This window comes from Peromyscus leucopus, chromosome 8b, assembly GCF_004664715.2.
Source record: "Peromyscus leucopus breed LL Stock chromosome 8b, UCI_PerLeu_2.1, whole genome shotgun sequence".
Lineage (NCBI taxonomy): Eukaryota > Metazoa > Chordata > Mammalia > Rodentia > Cricetidae > Peromyscus > Peromyscus leucopus.
In genome coordinates this window covers 92,275,899-92,293,133 of record NC_051086.1, presented here as the reverse complement: position 1 = coordinate 92,293,133, position 17,235 = coordinate 92,275,899, and the positions used below count along the sequence as shown (strand labels likewise).

Genomic DNA, 17,235 nt, shown 5'->3' with positions numbered 1-17,235 from the left:
ATCCTCAGCTCAAAAAAAGAAAATGTTTTGACTATGAATAGTATATAGTCACAATCATGTACATATTTAACCAAAATTATGAATCTGTTCAGAAAATGGAGAAGTCAATATCTTATAAGAACTACATTATCATCTTTCAGATAAAGGAGAAAGCATTTGGTTAAAAAGTGAAGCTAAGTAATCAAGAAATGGAAGTAGAAGATTGGCATTTAAAAATAAAGAAGACAATATCAAAAAGAAAGAGCTGAGGTTGAAAGTGGGATGTTAGAAATTTCTTCATGGCTTATTAAAATGCAAAATCCCACACACAAATAATAAAAGAACAAAAGGGGAACCTGAGCCGAATCACAAGCCACCACCAACCCCACCATCGCTCATTTCCTCTCCACTCTGCCTTTTCTCTTGGTCACCTCCATCCCCCATGAAACCCCCATCGTGGACCAAAATGCTCCTCTCAATTGGCCAGTGAGCCAGTGACAGAATTCCCATAACAATGGGAGGTAGGAAAGGAGATAGGAGCCAGCTGGGGAATGGCTCTTCTTTGCACAAGTGGAACACACACACTCGTACACACACACACACACACACACACACACATGCGTGTACACACACGCACATTATGCTATTATACATACATAACTCTTTTCCTCTTAAACTCTGTCAGACAGCCAGGGGAAAGGAACAGTTCCTGAGAGGTGTGGACCGTGCAATTAGGAAGAGTTGACTCATGAGAGCAGCATAGGGAAGGGCCGAGTGAGTGCAAGAAGGAACCGTCACCGGCTCTTGAGTAAGGGGGTGCTGATCTCTGTTTTCCTGACTTTGACCAAACTCCTGAGAGAAGAGATGTCTGGTAGAAACTGGAATGGGAGAGACAGATAGAAAGAGACCTACACCCAGTTCCTGGGAGAGAGGGGAAAGGCTGTAGAAATGGTGTTAGCGTCGGAGATGAGTGAAGATGGGAAGTAGGTGTTTCCCAGGGATTCAACAGCATTCAAATGAAGGAACAGTTAAGGTGAGGAGAAAAGACAGGCTAGAAGAAGAGAGATTTTGATCATGGCCATGACCCCATCCCAAGGCTCTGCCTTCCCTTCGATATCAAAATCACTCTGTGTGTGTGTTTGTGTGTACACTCACACACATGTGCACTCACAAGCACATACATAATGCTTGCTTGTGTGTAGAAGAGCTGTTCCCAAGCACAACTCTGAAGTTCAGAGATCAACAAACTTAGGAGTCTTTGGGAAGAAATACCTGAACAGGTGGAGTGGTGTTAACGGAAAGGCATGAACTGTGGCCAGACATAAAGACCTAGAGTTGAACTTCAAATGCCATATCCTGTATCTTTAATGCAAATACGCAAACTTCCCTGAATCCCAGGAGTTTTTAACCCCAAAATGTCCCTAACTACACCTGCCTTGCAGGGGCCCTAAAAGAGGAGAGTGTAGACCCTCTGTAGAAGGCCTCACACAGCGGCTGTCAACACTCATGAATATCCTCCCACATTGGGTGGCCCACTCCCCCACCATCCACCCCCTGATGACATGGAGAACTTCTGGAAGATCTTCTGAAACACAGTCAGTTCTCCGCATCTCTTTAAGTGTGGGAACCCCAGAGGAGTTCCTGGGAGGCCCCTTCAATTCCTCTCCCATCAGTTTAAACATGGAGATCACACACAAGTTTTGCATCAACCAGAAAGTCAGCTTTATTAGCCCACCACCAGCAGAAGGGAGGGGAGACAGCTGGGGGCCGCGCTAAGGAAACAGGGTCCCGGCTCAGGCCTCCAGGATGTGAGGCTGGTACAGGCCAGGAGGCTCTGAGTGGAGCAGATTAGTTCCTGGAACTCTGGCTTTGGCTCTGGCTGAAGCTGGATGAGCCTTGCTCCTTCAGAATGGACCGAGGCTGGCGAGAGGATGAGGAGAAGGCTGCAAAAGAGAAGGGGGAATGTGTGGTGGGCTCTGGGAGCTAAGTAAGCTGCCAGGCAGGGGAAGAGAGGCCCAGGGCTCTGGGAGGAGGGGTTTGGCCCTCACACCACAGAGTCAGCTGTGGACCCCAAGTGCCTTACCTTCTCGGGAAGAATAGGACTGGCCAGATGAGTACTGTGAGGAGGAGCTGCTGGGATGTGGGGGGAAGAAATGGGAGTGTTAGATGTGCTGGGAGTAGCAGGGGTCAGAGGTGCTATGAACAGGGTCTACGGGCCAACTCACTGGACATCCTCGCCATCCAGCAGACGGCGGTAGGTGGCGATCTCCTGCTCCAGCCGGGTCTTCACATCCAACAAGATGTTGTACTCCTGGCTCTGCTGCTCCATCTCACAGCGCAGCTGAGCCAGCTGCTCCTCCACGCTGCTGATCAAGCCCTGGATCTGGGCCAGCTGCATGCAGTACCTGCCCTTGGTCTCTTCTAGGCTGTTTTCCAAGGATGCTTTCTGTGAGGGAAGGAAAGGGAGAAAGGTTGGTGGTGATGGTCGCTCTGTCTCTGCACTTCTGTCTGGGCACACTTTTGGATAGACACGTGGATCTTGACCCCAGCTGGGGGTAATCAGAAGAGACAAATTGGAGAAGTGTTTTCCCAACATTCCGGCTTCAATGTCTCCATCCCTGTAATGGGTACCACGATGCTTCCAGTCTCATCCCCATGAAAAGAAAAGTGGAACTGGATGGTGACCCTCTGGAGGGATGGTGACTGGGGACCGCACTGGGGCGGGGGTCCTTCATACCATGCTGAGCTGGGACTGCAGTTCGATCTCCAAGCTCTGGAACACTCTGCGGAGCTCGGACACCTCACTGCGGCCGCTCTGTATCAGCTCACTGTTAGAGGCCACTTCTTTGTTCAGCTCTTCAGTCTGAGACAGGAGAGAGGAGGAGGTGTGAGACTCTCTAAAGCCTCCCTGACCAGTCAGCCTGGGGGAGTGAGCACAGGTGAGGTAAGTCCCACCTTGCTCAGGAACCAGGCCTCCGCATCTCTGCGGTTCTTCTCCGCCATCTGCTCATACTGGTCTCGCATCTCATTCAGGATGCGGCTCAGGTCCACACCAGGGGCTGCGTCCATCTCCACATTGACGTCCCCACCAGTCTGACCCCTCAAGGCAAGCATCTCCTGGGAAAGATCACAAGAGGGTGGTTACCTCTCCTGGGAACCTCACCAAACCAGCCTTTCATCTCCAAACCTAGCAGCAGCCTCACCTCCTCATGGTTCTTCTTCAGGTAAGCCAGCTCCTCCTTCAGGCTCTCAATCTGCATCTCCAGGTCGGTCCTGGCCAGGGTCAGCTCATCCAGCACACGGCGCAGGCCATTGATGTCGGCCTCCACGGTCTGGCGCAGGGCCAGCTCATGCTCATACCTGAGAGGACAGAGATCAGAGCTGCAGATGGACAGCCCTACTTTTTTGTCCTTGCCCTCTGCCCTCTGCCCTCTGCCCTCTGCCCTCTGCCTAGCATGATGGCTGCTCACTTGGTCCTGAAGTCATCAGCTGCCAGCCTGGCATTATCGATTTGCAAAATGGGCTGTGCATTCTCCAGAGTGGCTGCGATGATCTAAAATGGGAACAAAAAGATAGGAGGTCTGATCAGCCAGCCAGGGACCCCTCTGCTCAAGGGAGAAGGACAGGGGCGGGCAAAGGAGTCTCCCCAAATCCAGTGATCACCTGGCTGGCAGGTCAGCTCCTACAGTCTCCGCAGACAACTGGTTACATCTCTACCCAATATGCAGGGTGCAGTTCCAGCTACCACCACCCCTATCCCGGGCCCAGAGTTAAGGAGCTGAACATTCAGCACGAAGTAACCTCGAAAGCATTAAGAGTCAAGCAAGGTCTTAGTTCCAGCCGAGGCAGGGATGTTCGAAAGAGACCCTCTGCCACTTCTCTAGGTAACTCTGACCATTGGCCTCCAAAAGTCTTTAGTCTTCTTGCCTGTGTATCAGACTCTGTGGAAGCGGTTTTTCCTAAAGTCCACTGTAGTTCTGGCCGCTCAGCACATCATCCCCAGTTGACTCACCTTGCTCTTCAGGTCCTCGATGGTCTTGAAGTAAGGGCTGTAGTCTTTGATCTCAGTGGGCCGCTGCCTCTGGTACCAGTCGCGAATCTTCACCTCCAGGTCAGTGTTGGCCTCCTCCAGGGCTCGCACCTTGTCCAGGTAGCTGGCCAGCCGGTCATTGAGGTTCTGCATGGTCACTTTCTCACTGCCCACCAGGAGCCCATCACCACCACCGAAGCCGCCACCAAGACCACCACCAAAGCCACCACCGAAGCCACCACCAAAGCCACTACGCAGGCCGCCCCCAAAGCTGCTGCTGCTGAAGCCCCCACCATAGCCACCCCCAATCCCACAGGCTCCCCCAGAGGAGAAGCGAGAGGAGCTGACTGACAGGCTCCCATAGGTGCTGGGAGCCCGGCAGGATCCTCCAGTCAGGACAGTGGAAAAGCGGCTAGAGCCACCACCAAGGCCACAGGAGCCCTTCATGGAGCTGGAGGAGGTGAACTGGCGGCTGCAGGTGGTCATGTTGTTGAGGAAGGTGAGAGCGTGAGCAAGTCAGCAGCAGAAGGTAGAGAGAACAGCTCAGGGAGATGTGGATGCTGTGGGTGCCTCAGACACCAGGTTCCTTTATATGCACCCAGAGAAGGCGGGGCCCTCTGACTGCTGACTCCAGGTTCCCCTCTGGATTTCGTCACTCGGTCCCGTCCAACTCCTCACTCTGGATTATTCAGCCCAGGGTGGACTCTCCCCTCCGTGTGCTGGCTCAGAGTTCCCACCCAGTTCTGGGGGTGTGGGGCCGAGAGAAAAACACACAAATCAGAGCTAGTACTGACTCAGGCTGTGTGGCCAGGAATCGGGCTTCTGTTCCTGGAGCCTGAGGGGACGGCAACAGTGAGGCCTCCATGCAGGCTGTTTTGAGGCAGCTGCGTCCTCAGGCAGTGAGTCAACCTCTCAAGCTTCCCTGCCCTACAGTGAGAACCTCAGGTGTCAGGAGCCCCATTGATACACTCCCAGACTGTCTTGGGATGCTGTCGTGGGATTCCACGTGCCGTGCTGGGAGAGTTGGGTTGCTCGCTGTGGACCCTGAAGTCTTTCACCTCCCCTCTCTGTGCCGGTTTTCCCTCCACAAGGACAAGTCTGGCCTGGGTAGCTGCAGTCCTTTCTAGTTCTAAAAATCAAAGGATTCCTCTCCTGTGGCACCTAATTTGGATCTAGAGGCTGCCTGTGAGACACCAAGATGCCCACAGTGGCGTACACCATGGCAACCATACCCTATACAGCCACACACTCACCCTGCCTCTCACTCACTGCCCAGCACAGGAGGATCTTGTCACCCCTCTGAACCTGCAGAACACAACCGTCATGAAGAAGCATGCCTGGAGGACCCTACCCCAGTGGCCAGCCTCTTCAGCCTTCTTTGCAGCCTAGCTGCCTTTGGAATCCACCTCCAGATCCTGGCCCCTAACCTAAGACACTGCACCTAGAGAGCATTCACTCCCAGCTCACAGCTCTTCCATGCCACCTCCTGCCCTCACCTGCTCAGGGCCTCCCCTGTGGTCTGTAGTGGACTGCAGTAGCGGGGAATTCCATCCTGCTCCTAATTCTGTTTGTCTGCCCCTGCCTCTGCCTCCTCCACTGCACCCCACCATAGACCTCATAGTCCCCATGTGGAAACCATCTTGCCCAGGAGCTACCCAGCAGCTTTCTGGTGGCCACAGTTCCAGGCTGGGCTTGGTGGCTTTGTTCATCCAGTGTGCACAGGGTTGTCTCGTTCCTTGTACTGCTCAAGGGTACTGTCACACTTGTTACACAGTTCCCAGAGGCAGGCCAGAGGTGGCTGTCATTCCCACCACTAATCTGCAGATGAAGGTGTGAGAACACGGGGAAACTCAGGGGGCTCCCAGAGCGTCAGCCCCTGCAGACTCTCCACCATCGAGAGTCTCTCTCTCTCTCTCTCTCCTCTCTCTCTCTCTCTCTCCTCTCTCTCTCTCCCCCCCCCCCCCCCCCCCCCCCCCCTCTTCCTTCTCTCTCCTCTCTCTCTCTCTCTCTCTCTCTCTCTCTCTCTCGGCACCTCTTGGTTCACATCTTTTCCTCGATCCTTGAATGAACCTTGTAGGTGAGGAGGACTAGGGAAGAAGAAGAAAGAGGTGGGAGTCAACCATTGCCACTCGGCTTATAGCCACCAAGTCAGACAGGCTCCCATGAGCCGTTCAGGCAGGGGGCAAGTAAGTCCAATTCTCACCTGCCTCCCCACAACGCTTAGTAGGAGTTCTGGCCATGGTGAGCATAGCCTTAGCCTGAAAGGAAGGAGGGAGTCTGGACCCAAAGACAGTCTTCCGGATACCATGGGCAATGCCCATGGCACTGGACTCTGCTCTTGCCCTGTCATCCTTCTCTTGGAGTGACAGGAGCCCGAAGAGTCTTGCCTGAGGCTGAGCTCAGCGAGGGCAGGGAATTGGGTTTTTACTGTGACAACTCATTGTAGCCTGTTGGCCACCCAACCAGAGGTTAAAATACTCAGTGGAGGTCTCCCATTGTCTCTGGTCTGTAGTAGTCTCCAGTCTTGGGCTTCAGGATGGGAAGAATTCAAATGGGATGCATCAGTAGATCAAGCAGTAACGATTTTAATTAGAGCAAGCAAGGAAGAAAGAACACGCTCTTCAGACAAGAGGAGGCTGAGCTGAGCGGCAGCGGCCTCCACACTGGCAGGCCTGGGGCTTATATTTTCTCCTCCACCCTGTCACCTGCCGAGTGCCTCTCTCTCCCAGGGTGCACATTTCTAGAAAGGGGGTGTTGCCGGGCGGTGGTGGCGCACACCTTTAATCCCAGCACTTGGAGCAGAGCAGTGATCTCTGTGAGTTCGAGCCAGCCTGGGCTACCAGTGAGTCCAGAAAGGCGCAAAGCTACACAGAGAAACCCTGTCTCCAAAAACTAAAAAAAAAAAAAAAAAAAGAAAGGGTGTGCTTTTCTTAGAAGCCCACTTTTCTAGAATTCAGTCTATGTATAATATATAAGAATACACTTAAAGGGTTTAAGCACCCCTAAAGTTGACTGGGGTAAAGAGGAGCAGACTACATCATGTGATGTCCTGGAAGCTAACTCTTAGGGTTGCTTTAATATAATCTGGCAGGGCCCACTGTCACCCATTACATCTGTTTTGGGGGGCCTGAGCTGGCCCGTCTGGATTCAACAGCCACCGTTACCTTTACACCCTCTTTTAAGGCCTGGGGCTGGCCCACCCATGTTCCTTCTCTTCTCTCTTTGGGAAGCCTGCTTAGTCAGACCCTCCCGGAGCGAACTTCCTGCCCAATGAGAATAAAGCCGAAGTGCATGTTTGGAGGGACAGACCTGGAAGAGGGAACCCCAGACTGCTCACCCAAACCGAAATTTTGGCAAAAGGATCTCAACATCTTGGGGAAACCAGTCTGTTGATGTCTGGATGGGCCTGGAATTCATGTCCAACCACAGACCCATCTCCCTTAAGATGGGAAATGGGCATCATGATCAGCAAAGGCCACCAAACCCCAACTACAGAAGGTGAAATGTTTGCCCAAGGTTTAACAGCATGAAAGGAAACAGAGACTTGAACCCAAGCTAAGGTTCATACCAACTCTCTCTCTCTCTCTTTCTCTCTATCCTCTCTCTCTGTGTCTCTCTGTCTCTGTCTGTCTGTCTGTCTGTCTGTCTGTCTGTCTCTCTCTCTCTCTCTCTCTCTCACACACACACACACACACACACACACACACACACACACAGAGCACTCTTGTGGTATAAAGTCCTGTGATGCTTGACTCCCAGGCCATACGGACCACAGGAGATATTTGAAGAAGTGAGACTCCCTGGGATCCAACTATAAAGGAAGAGGTTGTCCTGTTGTTCCTGACCCTCTCTCTGAAGGGTCTTGGCAGGGCAAGGTTGTGACTGGGCCTCAGGCAGTCAGAGATAGCAGAGGAGTGAGGGATACTTCCTCTGTGCTAGTGATGCATATTAATCCCAAAGTTGCCAGTACCTGGACCATTAAGCTACAGGTGATAGTCGCCGAGTCCAGTAAAGCTGTCACCCCTCCAGGCAATGAACTCCTCCCCCAGCTCTGCCTTTCCCCCCACCCCTTCTCAGGTATGAAGTCATATCACACTTGAATTAGCCAGGAAATATCATTGGCCAGTGCCACACCTCAACTCACAAGCGGTTCCCAAACCCGACAGATCATCAGACTCTCTACACAGACTCCTTGCCTGCGCCAACCCCTGCTTCAACATTGCTCAGGACAAGCCTGGTCTTGGGGCTCTTTTACAAGCTCCCCAAGGGATTCCCAGGCTGGAGAAGGAGGAGGCAGCTCTGGGAGCTGGGAGGTGAGGGGGTCTGGGGAGCCTGATATGACAGAGGGGCAGTTGCAGAGTCCCCAGCCCCTGGTGGACACATGGTGAGCCACAACAGAGCAGCCTGGAGTCAGGGCAAGCTGCTCAATCTCCGGGTGCCTCAGTTTCCTGCTCTGGGATGTGAGGATAACACTGCTGTCTCCCAGGCATGTTAGAGCAGAGATGAAATAAAGCAAGCACCTGGTAGACTACCAAGCACCGCTGCAGTTATTCAATAGGGTCTACAAAGCACCCACTGTGTGCCAGGCACTGACTCGATGAACCAGAAGAGAGGCCCTCCAAATGTACAGGCTGGTGAGAAAACTCGGTAAGGACAGCTCTAGTGCTGTGTGTTTGGATCTTGGTGTTACACAATCATGGAAGGAGACAGAGCAAGGTACTCAGGGATGAACCAATGTCCATTCCTGGTTCTGTGACCAGTCCTGGGTCCAAAGGAATCTACATGGGTCAGGCCCTTCCTACTCCCTCTCCCTCCTGCATGGATAACATCTGCTGCTGCCAAAGGCTCTCACACCAGTCACGAACAAGGAGTCCTTGAGGGAGCCTAAGGCTCTGTCTAGCTGGGATGTGGGCAAGGGGCAGAACCACCTTGGTTCTTGGTTCTCTCAACTCCTCATGAGACCCACATTGCATGAGGGTCGAGTGTATTGTCATGCCCGCCCCTGTGCCCCGTTCAGCAGCGTTCAGGGAAAAGCTCCTTTGAAGTCTCTTGAGTCCCTGCAGACCAGACACTGTCCCTTCTTCCCCTTGACTGAACGCAGAACTAGGCACAGGCTGTTGTGTGACCAGTGCTGCTCATCACATCCATCTCTCTGCAGAAACCTAGCAGGAGTTGGCATGGTGGAAGAAGAGTATGGGGCCTGCCTACCGATGACATGGGACTGTGTCTATCACAGGAAGGGAGAGCTGGGGCAGTCACATGCCTGTAGCTTCCACCAGAATGATGGGATTTGGAGATGTGGGCAGACTGGGTCTGGATAAACAGTGAACCCTCCACGGAGTCTCGCCACTCGGTCCCCGGTCCAGGCTCCAGCACTCACCCCCAGCAGCCTGGACTTGTCTGAGATGCCCAGGGACAAAGTCACGAAAGTTCTTTACACAGCCCCCTAGTGAGCCACTCAGTGTGGCCATCTGACCTCATGATGTAGGCACAGCTGTTCCATGGGGGTCCCCCACGGAACACACCACCTGCTCATTCAGGGGAGGACCACGCTCCAGGATTGTCTCCTATCCTCCCCACACTGACTCCTCCTCAGAAGGGGAAAAGCCCTTCCTGCTTCATAGCTGAGGGAAGGTAGGAGGTGGAGCCATGCCCTCTTCCCAGAACAGAGTAGGGTCCACTCTTGTCCTTTCCTGATATGTCAGGCTTCGGGAGACCAGCTGAGTCACGGCTTGTCAGAGCCTCAGTGTCTCTATCCACACAATGGGGCACCTCTCCCCACATTCTCCCTGCTTCCTGGGACGGTGACTCAGGTAAATGAGCTCACTCTCCAGAGTGAGCCATCCTGGCCCAGGCTGGTTCTTCTGGTTAGGGCTGGATGTGCATCAGGGGTTGGGGGAATGTGCTTCTCTACTGCCCCCATCCAAGCTATACCTACTGCCAGGCAGCTGAGAAGCGCCAGCTTGATGGCACAGAGCCTGGGCAGCTTTGAGTCTCCTGGATGCTGCTGCAGCCCGAAGAGGAAACTCGGGCTCCCATGCCTGCCTCAGCACCACTTTCTGATCTCTGTGTCATGCTGTGCCCTCCAAGGTCTAGGAAGGGTCTGTGACCTCCAAAGTCCTCACCCTCCAGCAGCTGGGGCTCTTGCCACTGCCCACAGCTGTCCATGCCAGCCTCCTCTGACCCCAAGCTCCCACCACATCAGGGACTCTGACCCCTCCAGTGCCTTTGTCCTTAGCTTCTACTCTCTCCGCCTGGCACCGGGAGAGAGAAGGTATCTCTGGGTGCTGGTCCCAGATTCCCCCCTCCCAAATCCCTGTAGTGAATTTAGACAAGGAACCCTATTTTAACGTGTTCTGCTCCCCCCTCCCCAGTCCTTGAAGAAAATCAGGAAAGCAGCTGCCTTGCTCACTGGCTTCCAGGCTTTACTCAAAAGAAGATGTCTAGGTACCAAGGATGTCCCTGACTCTGCTGCTCACAGCTGCCACCAGAATGAATCTGGTCTGGCACTCAGGGGGCCCTAGGTACAGATGTGGCAGGAACTGCCCCACCTCTGTTTCCCCAGGATTCCACCTTCCTCCATCACCTTCACTCCAGGAGTGGGATCAAGCCTACCGACCACCAGGGAGAGGGTCAATGCTCCCTGCCATGGCCCTCCACGGAGCCCCAGCTCACCCCTATCCTTAGCTGATTGTTCAACCCATGAGGAGACATTAAAACAAAGAGTCCATTCTTCCTCCTGTGCCTGCTAGGAACCTGCCTTTTCCAAGAAGCAGAGGCCTCCCACACATCACCAAAATAAGGCCATGAAAGCTCCTCTTGTGGGTTCATGAGACTCCTGCAGGAACCCGAACCCTTAACCCACCTACTCTACTCACATGGGTAGGTGTGCCTCTCCCCATCCTGGCCCACCTCCTCTTTCAGGGAAGGAGCCAGGGATTGGATGAGTCATCCCTGGGGAATCGGGCTCCCGCACCTGAGATCTTCCGGTCCATTTGTGGGTGAGACACGAGACTTGCTCGGAAGGGAGGGACTATGTGACTGCCCGAGGTCATGAACTGCATACGAGACAAGAAAAGGCTACCTGGGGCCTCCCATGATGCATGAACTCTGTTCCAAGGCTGGCTTGGCCTGAACCATCATCCCACCAAGGGGAGATGACTTCAGGAGATGCAAAGTAGGCTCAGCTCTCTTTACCTAGTCTAAGCTGACCAATGACCTTTATCTGCAAGAATAATGATGGGTATCCACAGATTGCTTCTCCTGTACCCTAAACACACACACACACACACACACACACACACACACACACACACACACACACACACACCAGTCCACCCAGTGTCACTATGGTCATTTCAGTGTTCAGAACAAAGGACACAGTTCACACCAGATCAACAGGCTTTAATGGCACCAAGCAAGGGAATGCCAAGAAGAGGCTGAAGCAGGAGACTGATGCTGGAGAAGGCTACAGGCTACCAAGCAGAGAGGGATGCTGCCTCTCTCTGGCTAGCCTCAAAGGAGCTGGCCAGAAGGAGCTGAGAGTCCTTAGCGGGTGGTCTGGTGGACCTGCTCCCGGGATGAGATGACCTTGCCATCCTGGACCTCTTCCACAATGGTGCGCACCTGGCGGGTGGTCACGGCTACAAGAGAAGCAGACACTCGGGCCGTGGGCAAGTGAAGAGGCTACTTTCGGCCCTCAGTCCCCTGCGTGGAAGTCAATGGCCTACCCCAGATACTGCAGGGTCTCTGTTCCCTTCTCAACAACACACTGTGCATACACTCCTTCTGGCTTCATTTGCCTCCTTTCCACCCCACACTCTGCTGGGATCTCCGTGTGAGCCGTGGTCACTCAGACAGGCTATTTGATTCTGACCCACTTTGTCCTTCAAGAGAGTGGCTATGTACTCAGTACACTGAGTGCTGCATAAAATGAGTCCTACATCCACTCCTTTGTAGTCTCCGGGGCTTGAACTATGATCCCATCTCCTCCACCACAAATGGAGATGCCCAAGACAAAACCCAGGTGCTCATCATCTCTGTTAGACTAGAAGCCTCAGAATGAAGATGATCTCCCACCCCCACCCCCCGGAGACTGAGATCTGGAGGCCAGGGACAATAGCTCTACCTCCCACCAAGCTCAAGTTCCCAGAGACAAAACTGCTCTGGCCCACCTATAGCGTATCAGAAACAAAGATGTTCTCTCCACCAGATGACATCTACTCATCACACTACTGTCTCCAGGGTAACCAATCCTCTCTCCATGCCCTCCTCAGACCAGTCTTTCTCCTTTGATCTTTCCTCTGAGCATCAGTTCTGAGCCCTAGCAGGTTCGTTCCTCTTATGCCTACTGAGGATTCGCCATCATTCCCTGAAACTCCTTAGGGACCCTGGCTCAGCAATGCGTTAGTGGCTTTCCTGCCCCCATGCATCCCCCTACCCCAACCTTCAGTCACCAAGATCCTTACGTTCTTTTGGCTTGTACGTCAGGCTGAAAAAAAAAAAAAATGGAGAGATTAGATGAAATCTGAGAGTCCCTTCCTCATCCCTAAGGCCCTAACCCCTCAGCCTCTACTCACTGGGCGTCCTCTCCCTCCAGCAGGCGACGGTAGGTGGCAATCTCCTGCTCCAGCCGGGTCTTCACATCCAGCAGGATCTTGTACTCCTGGTTCTGCTGCTCCATCTCACAGCGCAGCTGAGCCAGCTGCTCCTCCACGCTGCCGATCAGCCCCTGGATCTGAGACAGCTGCACGCAGTAGCGGTTCTCTGTCTCGGCCAGGCTGCCCTCCAGGGATGCTTTCTGCGGGAGAGCAGGAGATGGTCAGTGAGATTGGCAGAGCTGCCTCCCAGGGGCTGGACCCATCCCGGCGCATAGCAGCAGCATCCCTACCATGCTGAGCTGGGACTGCAGCTCGATCTCCAGGGCCTGCATGGTGCGTCGGAGCTCAGAGATCTCGCTCTTGCCGCTCTGCACCAGCTCGCTGTTGGTGGCCACCTCGCGGTTCAGCTCCTCGGTCTACAGACAGGACACAGGAACAGTGTATAAGCCTGGACCGTTCCCCAAGTCAGATGCTTCATGTCCCCCCACATGCTCAGCCCAGAGGCCAGACAGGCACTTGGATCTATTCACAAGCCACCCCTCAGTGGTTGTGACTACCTTCCTGACCCCACCCCAGGCCTGTATCAGTCTTGTCCCCAAGCTCCCCACTTCCCAACCCCTGAAACATGCTCACTGAAACATTATGGTTAATCTCTACAAGTAGGAGGCAACAGAACAAGACGTTTAAGAGCCAGCCAGGACATGTAGCCCAGCTCCTGGTACTGATCTCTGGCTTCTTAAGTGAAGGTGGAAATTCCCAAGGTCTTTACCCTTCTCCCTTGATTCCACGAGGCACCTCCCACTCATCCCCCCAGATGACTGACTAGATTAGATTACACCAGCTCTGTTGATGCAACGCACTCCTGACTCTGTAGAGTCTGCAGAGTCGGACCAGGGTAGGGCATCCCTAAGATGACATGCTGCTGTTGGGGCTCAGGCCCCTGCGGCCTGTCTGGACTGCAACAGCTCTCACCTTGCTGAAGAACCAGTCTTCTGCATCTTTGCGGTTCTTCTCCGCCATCTTCTCATACTGATCACGCATCTCTGACAGGATGCGGCTCAGGTCCACACCAGGAGCTGCATCCATCTCCACATTGATTTCACCACCAACCTGGCCTCTCAGAGCATTCATCTCCTATGAGAGAAGGGGATGAAGGTGTGGTCCGCTGGGCCAATGTTGGTCCCATATTCCCAAGCCTTCCTAGCCCACATCTAGATCTGACCCCCTTCTCCAGGACCTTTTGATCTGCCCAGCCTCTTCCCTCTGACCCTCCTATGGATCTGTGTGTGTGTGTGTGTGTGTGTGTGTGTGTGTGTGTGTGTGTGTGTGTGTGTGTATTCATTCTGCATGGACTCTACCCCTACCAACAGACTGTGCCTCCCCCATTAGACTAAGGGTTCTCCAGAGACCTCTGATTCTAGGTCTTTGCCCCCCAAAACTTTCCTTCCAGTCTCCAAATGCCTGTGTGGAGCCCAGGTTCAAGAGTTGGAACTAACACAAGCATTTGAGCATCTTCCTCCTCTACTGTCATTGTGAGCAAGGCAAGGACAGGAGAGAAGGCCTCTACGAGGCCTGGGAGGTCCCTAAGGTGCTGGGATGCACAGAAGCCCTGGACCACAGGAACCAGGGCTCAACAGAAATGGCAACCCTACAGGATGACTACACCCAACAAGACCTCTCTCCCACGCCCTCAACCGCAACCCAGCCCCAGGGCTCTGCCACCCACTCCTCGTCTGCTCTGACCTGCTGACCCTGCCCCCTCACCTCCTCGTGGTTCTTCTTCAGGTAGGCCAGCTCCTCCTTGAGATTCTCGATCTGCATCTCCAAGTCTGCTCTGGCCAGGGTCAGCTCATCCAGCACACGGCGCAGGCCGTTGATGTCAGCCTCCACGCTCATGCGCAGGGCCTGCTCCGTCTCAAACCTGCAGTGAGAGAGAACCAAAGACTTCCAGCCAAGCTACTCTAACACACAGGTCCTTGTGTTATCCCTGCCTTCCCTGTGCCCAGAACTGGAAGGACATATGAGGGAGAATCAGAGAGTGGAATGGAAGTCAGTTGCAACCCTGAGGGACCACCACAAGGCCAGACTCCCATGCCCATGGGCTTCCTGACTCTCCTCTGCCCGCTCCTCTCCCAACCCTCTTCAGAAGTTGATGTCTTTGCTTATCCAACTAAAAGGTCAGCTCCCAGCTCCCAGGACCTCTCACTCCTGTCTTCTGGGAAGTCAAGATGAGGAAAGGCACCCCAGATTCCCCCCTCAGCTTCTAACCCTCAAATTGGGACTCACTTGGTGCGGAAGTCATCAGCTGCCAGCCGGGCATTGTCAATCTGAAGCAGGATGCTGGCATTATCCACAGTGGCCACAAGGATCTGGAAAGATGGCGAACCATTAGGTCATTGAGTTTAGGGGAGCTCAACCCAGGCCCATGTTCTGAGCCAGGCTTCCTGACTGGAGGCCCAGATTCACTGCCTTCAGAGAAAACCCTTCTTCCTGCCAGCCACTGCCTACACGGTGTTGCCCTTGTTGGCAGAGGTGGGCAAATGGGAGTCCAATGAGCTGAAACCTGACCCTAGTGCTTGCCTGCTCACGCAGACCCTCCTCACATGCCAGGCTCAGCCTGAGACCTGAAGAGGCCTCGGGCTGGGAGAGGGACAGAGCGAGAGAATGTCGGGATAGCCTCAGGACAAAAGCTGCCCCTGAACCCCAGAAAGCATGGAGAGGCTGTCAGGAACCCCCTATTTTCCTATACCCCAGAAGGCATCACTGTGAGTCTCCCTAAAAAGGTGGCTAGAGGAGCCCTAGCCCGTGGTAATTCTACACCGGAAATCACTAGCCCTGGTAAATCTGGGCTCTGGTCCTCAGCCCTACCTTGGAGATTGCTGAGCCACCACTTGAGGGACAAAGAGAACACAGGAAAGCCAAGGAAGCCAGGAAAGAAAAATCCCCTAAAACATCTCCCATGAGAGTCTCGCGCCCCACCCCCCCTCCTGCTTCCTCTCTTGGGATTGCTACAGAGCACACTCTCAGACCCCACCATCGAAAACCCTCCTCCCTGGGACACTCACAAATCCAGCTCCACTCTGTGGAACCAGTCCTCCACCTGTGCCCTCGTGGTCTAGACATCATTGACACGAGGCCTCAGGACTGCCCAGGGAGGAAAGAGACACTCCAAAGGGGCCCCATGATGCCAGCTTGTTCCCAGCCCAGCCAGTTGCCCCCACAAAGGGAGGTTGTGGGTCACACAAGCTCCTAGAAGCCAAACCAGAGCCTGGCTGCCCTGTGGCAGCCCCCATGGACCCCAGGCCTTGATGAAGGCAGGAGGTGGGTGGTTTAGGACCCTCCTGCATCCCTACCTTGTTCTTCAGATCCTCGATGGTGTGGTAGTAGGAGCTGTAGTCACGGGCCGGCCCTGGGGCCTGCTTCTGGTACCAGTCTCGGATCTTCACCTCCAGCTCCGTGTTGGCCTCCTCCAGGGCACGCACCTTGTCCAGGTAGGAGGCCAGGCGGTCGTTGAGGTTCTGCATGGTGGCCTTCTCGCCTCCGGCCAGAAGCCCATCAACACCCCCGAAGCTGCCTCCATAGCCACTGCCAGTACCAAAGCTGTAGCAGCTGGAGTAGCTATTGCCCCCGAGGGCACTGGCCAGGCCACTAGCTGACCCCAGCCTGCAGGAGCCGGCACCCAGGCTGCCAGACAGTCGGCAGGAGGTGCGGGATGAACCGCCCCCGAGGCCGGAGGAGCCCTTGATGGAGCTGGAGGAGGTGAACTGGCGGATGGTGGTGGTCATGGTGGCAGCGGGCAGCGGATGTGGAGCTGGAGGGCTTGGGAGGAAGAGAGGCGCCAAGGTGCGTGCTGCGCTGGGGCTCGCCCGCTTCCTTTATAGGGCAGCCAGTGGGCGTAGCGATTACAACAGCTTCTCTGCTGTTTCCATTCCCCTGGGTTTTCATCACCACTGGCCACCCGCCAGCTCCCAGGTGGCGGCTACGGGCCCCCTCCCCTCCCACCACCGGGGCTCTGCCTCATTTCACCAAGCCCTGTGCTGGGTGTCATGATCGAGTGTGTGTGTCTGTCTCTGGTCTCAGGCCTGTCACCTGTGATTCAGGCAGGCCCTCCAGCTACGCTTTCCCATGACCTAATACGGACAAGAGGAGCTGGCGACGTCACCTCCACTCAGCCCTCCCAGGCAGCTGCCACCCCAGCTTGATGGGAAAAATGAAGTGGGGAGTTAGGCACCCCACACACACCTAAGGTGGATTCCCTTCTCCACATGCCGCCCCACACATGTGAAAAGCCTGGGTCTGGGAACTGGGGATGGGTCAGGAAGACTGGTTACCCATCCTGACTTGAGATCTGGGTTTAAACCCACCATGCCCCCACCACACAACACAGAAACTACCTCAAGACTCCAGTTGCCAACCCAGGCAGGAAACTGGAGCTTAGCAAGGAATGCAGCATCCAAACAGGCCCAGCTCACTCAAGGAGTGGGCTGGCCTCCTGCTCTTCGCTTAGCTCCAGCACCCCCAACACCCCTCTAAGCAACCCCAACATCCAGGGACACATCCTGGGATGAGCCCCCCCCCCCCTCCAGTTTTCTGAATCAGTTCCCATCCCTGGGTCCCCTAGAAAGC

The 17,235-nt window shown here is 54.5% G+C and overlaps 2 protein-coding genes across 3 annotated transcripts; both read right to left on the bottom strand.

Annotated features, from left to right (window-relative positions):
• Positions 1-1,677: 1,677 nt before the first annotated feature.
• On the bottom strand, positions 1,678-4,559 carry LOC114706930 (keratin, type I cytoskeletal 16). 2 transcript variants are annotated; one of them, XM_028889483.2, is made up of 8 exons: positions 3,992-4,559; positions 3,450-3,532; positions 3,183-3,339; positions 2,935-3,096; positions 2,717-2,842; positions 2,205-2,425; positions 2,063-2,112; positions 1,678-1,922 (listed from the first exon to the last, which is right to left on the bottom strand). In XM_028889483.2, exons 1-8 carry the CDS (start codon positions 4,493-4,495, stop codon positions 1,828-1,830), a joined length of 1,398 nt encoding a protein of 465 aa, XP_028745316.1. In that variant the 5' UTR covers positions 4,496-4,559; the 3' UTR covers positions 1,678-1,827. The 2 variants fall into 2 exon arrangements, with proteins under 2 accessions (XP_028745316.1, XP_028745317.1); XM_028889484.2 differs by having other exon boundaries at positions 2,063-2,109.
• A 6,837-nt stretch (positions 4,560-11,396) lies between these two features.
• On the bottom strand, positions 11,397-16,477 carry LOC114706922 (keratin, type I cytoskeletal 17). The gene is made up of 8 exons (XM_028889474.2): positions 15,963-16,477; positions 14,896-14,978; positions 14,374-14,530; positions 13,582-13,743; positions 12,900-13,025; positions 12,589-12,809; positions 12,478-12,500; positions 11,397-11,652 (listed from the first exon to the last, which is right to left on the bottom strand). Exons 1-8 carry the CDS (start codon positions 16,392-16,394, stop codon positions 11,558-11,560), a joined length of 1,299 nt encoding a protein of 432 aa, XP_028745307.1. The 5' UTR covers positions 16,395-16,477; the 3' UTR covers positions 11,397-11,557.
• Between the last annotated feature and the right edge of the window lie 758 nt (positions 16,478-17,235).

Coding starts and splice junctions, on each gene's coding strand:
- LOC114706922 (XM_028889474.2), bottom strand. CDS start 16,394: ATGACCACCACCATCCGCCAGTTCACCTCCTCCAGCTCCATCAAGGGC. Junction 13,744..14,373: donor TGAAGAAGAACCACGAGGAG/GTGAGGGGGCAG, acceptor CTTCTCTCATAG/GAGATGAATGCTCTGAGAGG. Junction 13,026..13,581: donor AAGACTGGTTCTTCAGCAAG/GTGAGAGCTGTT, acceptor TCCTGTCTGTAG/ACCGAGGAGCTGAACCGCGA.
- LOC114706930 (XM_028889483.2), bottom strand. CDS start 4,495: ATGACCACCTGCAGCCGCCAGTTCACCTCCTCCAGCTCCATGAAGGGC. Junction 2,843..2,934: donor AGGCCTGGTTCCTGAGCAAG/GTGGGACTTACC, acceptor CTCCTGTCTCAG/ACTGAAGAGCTGAACAAAGA. Junction 1,923..2,062: donor GTCCTATTCTTCCCGAGAAG/GTAAGGCACTTG, acceptor TCTCTTTTGCAG/CCTTCTCCTCATCCTCTCGC.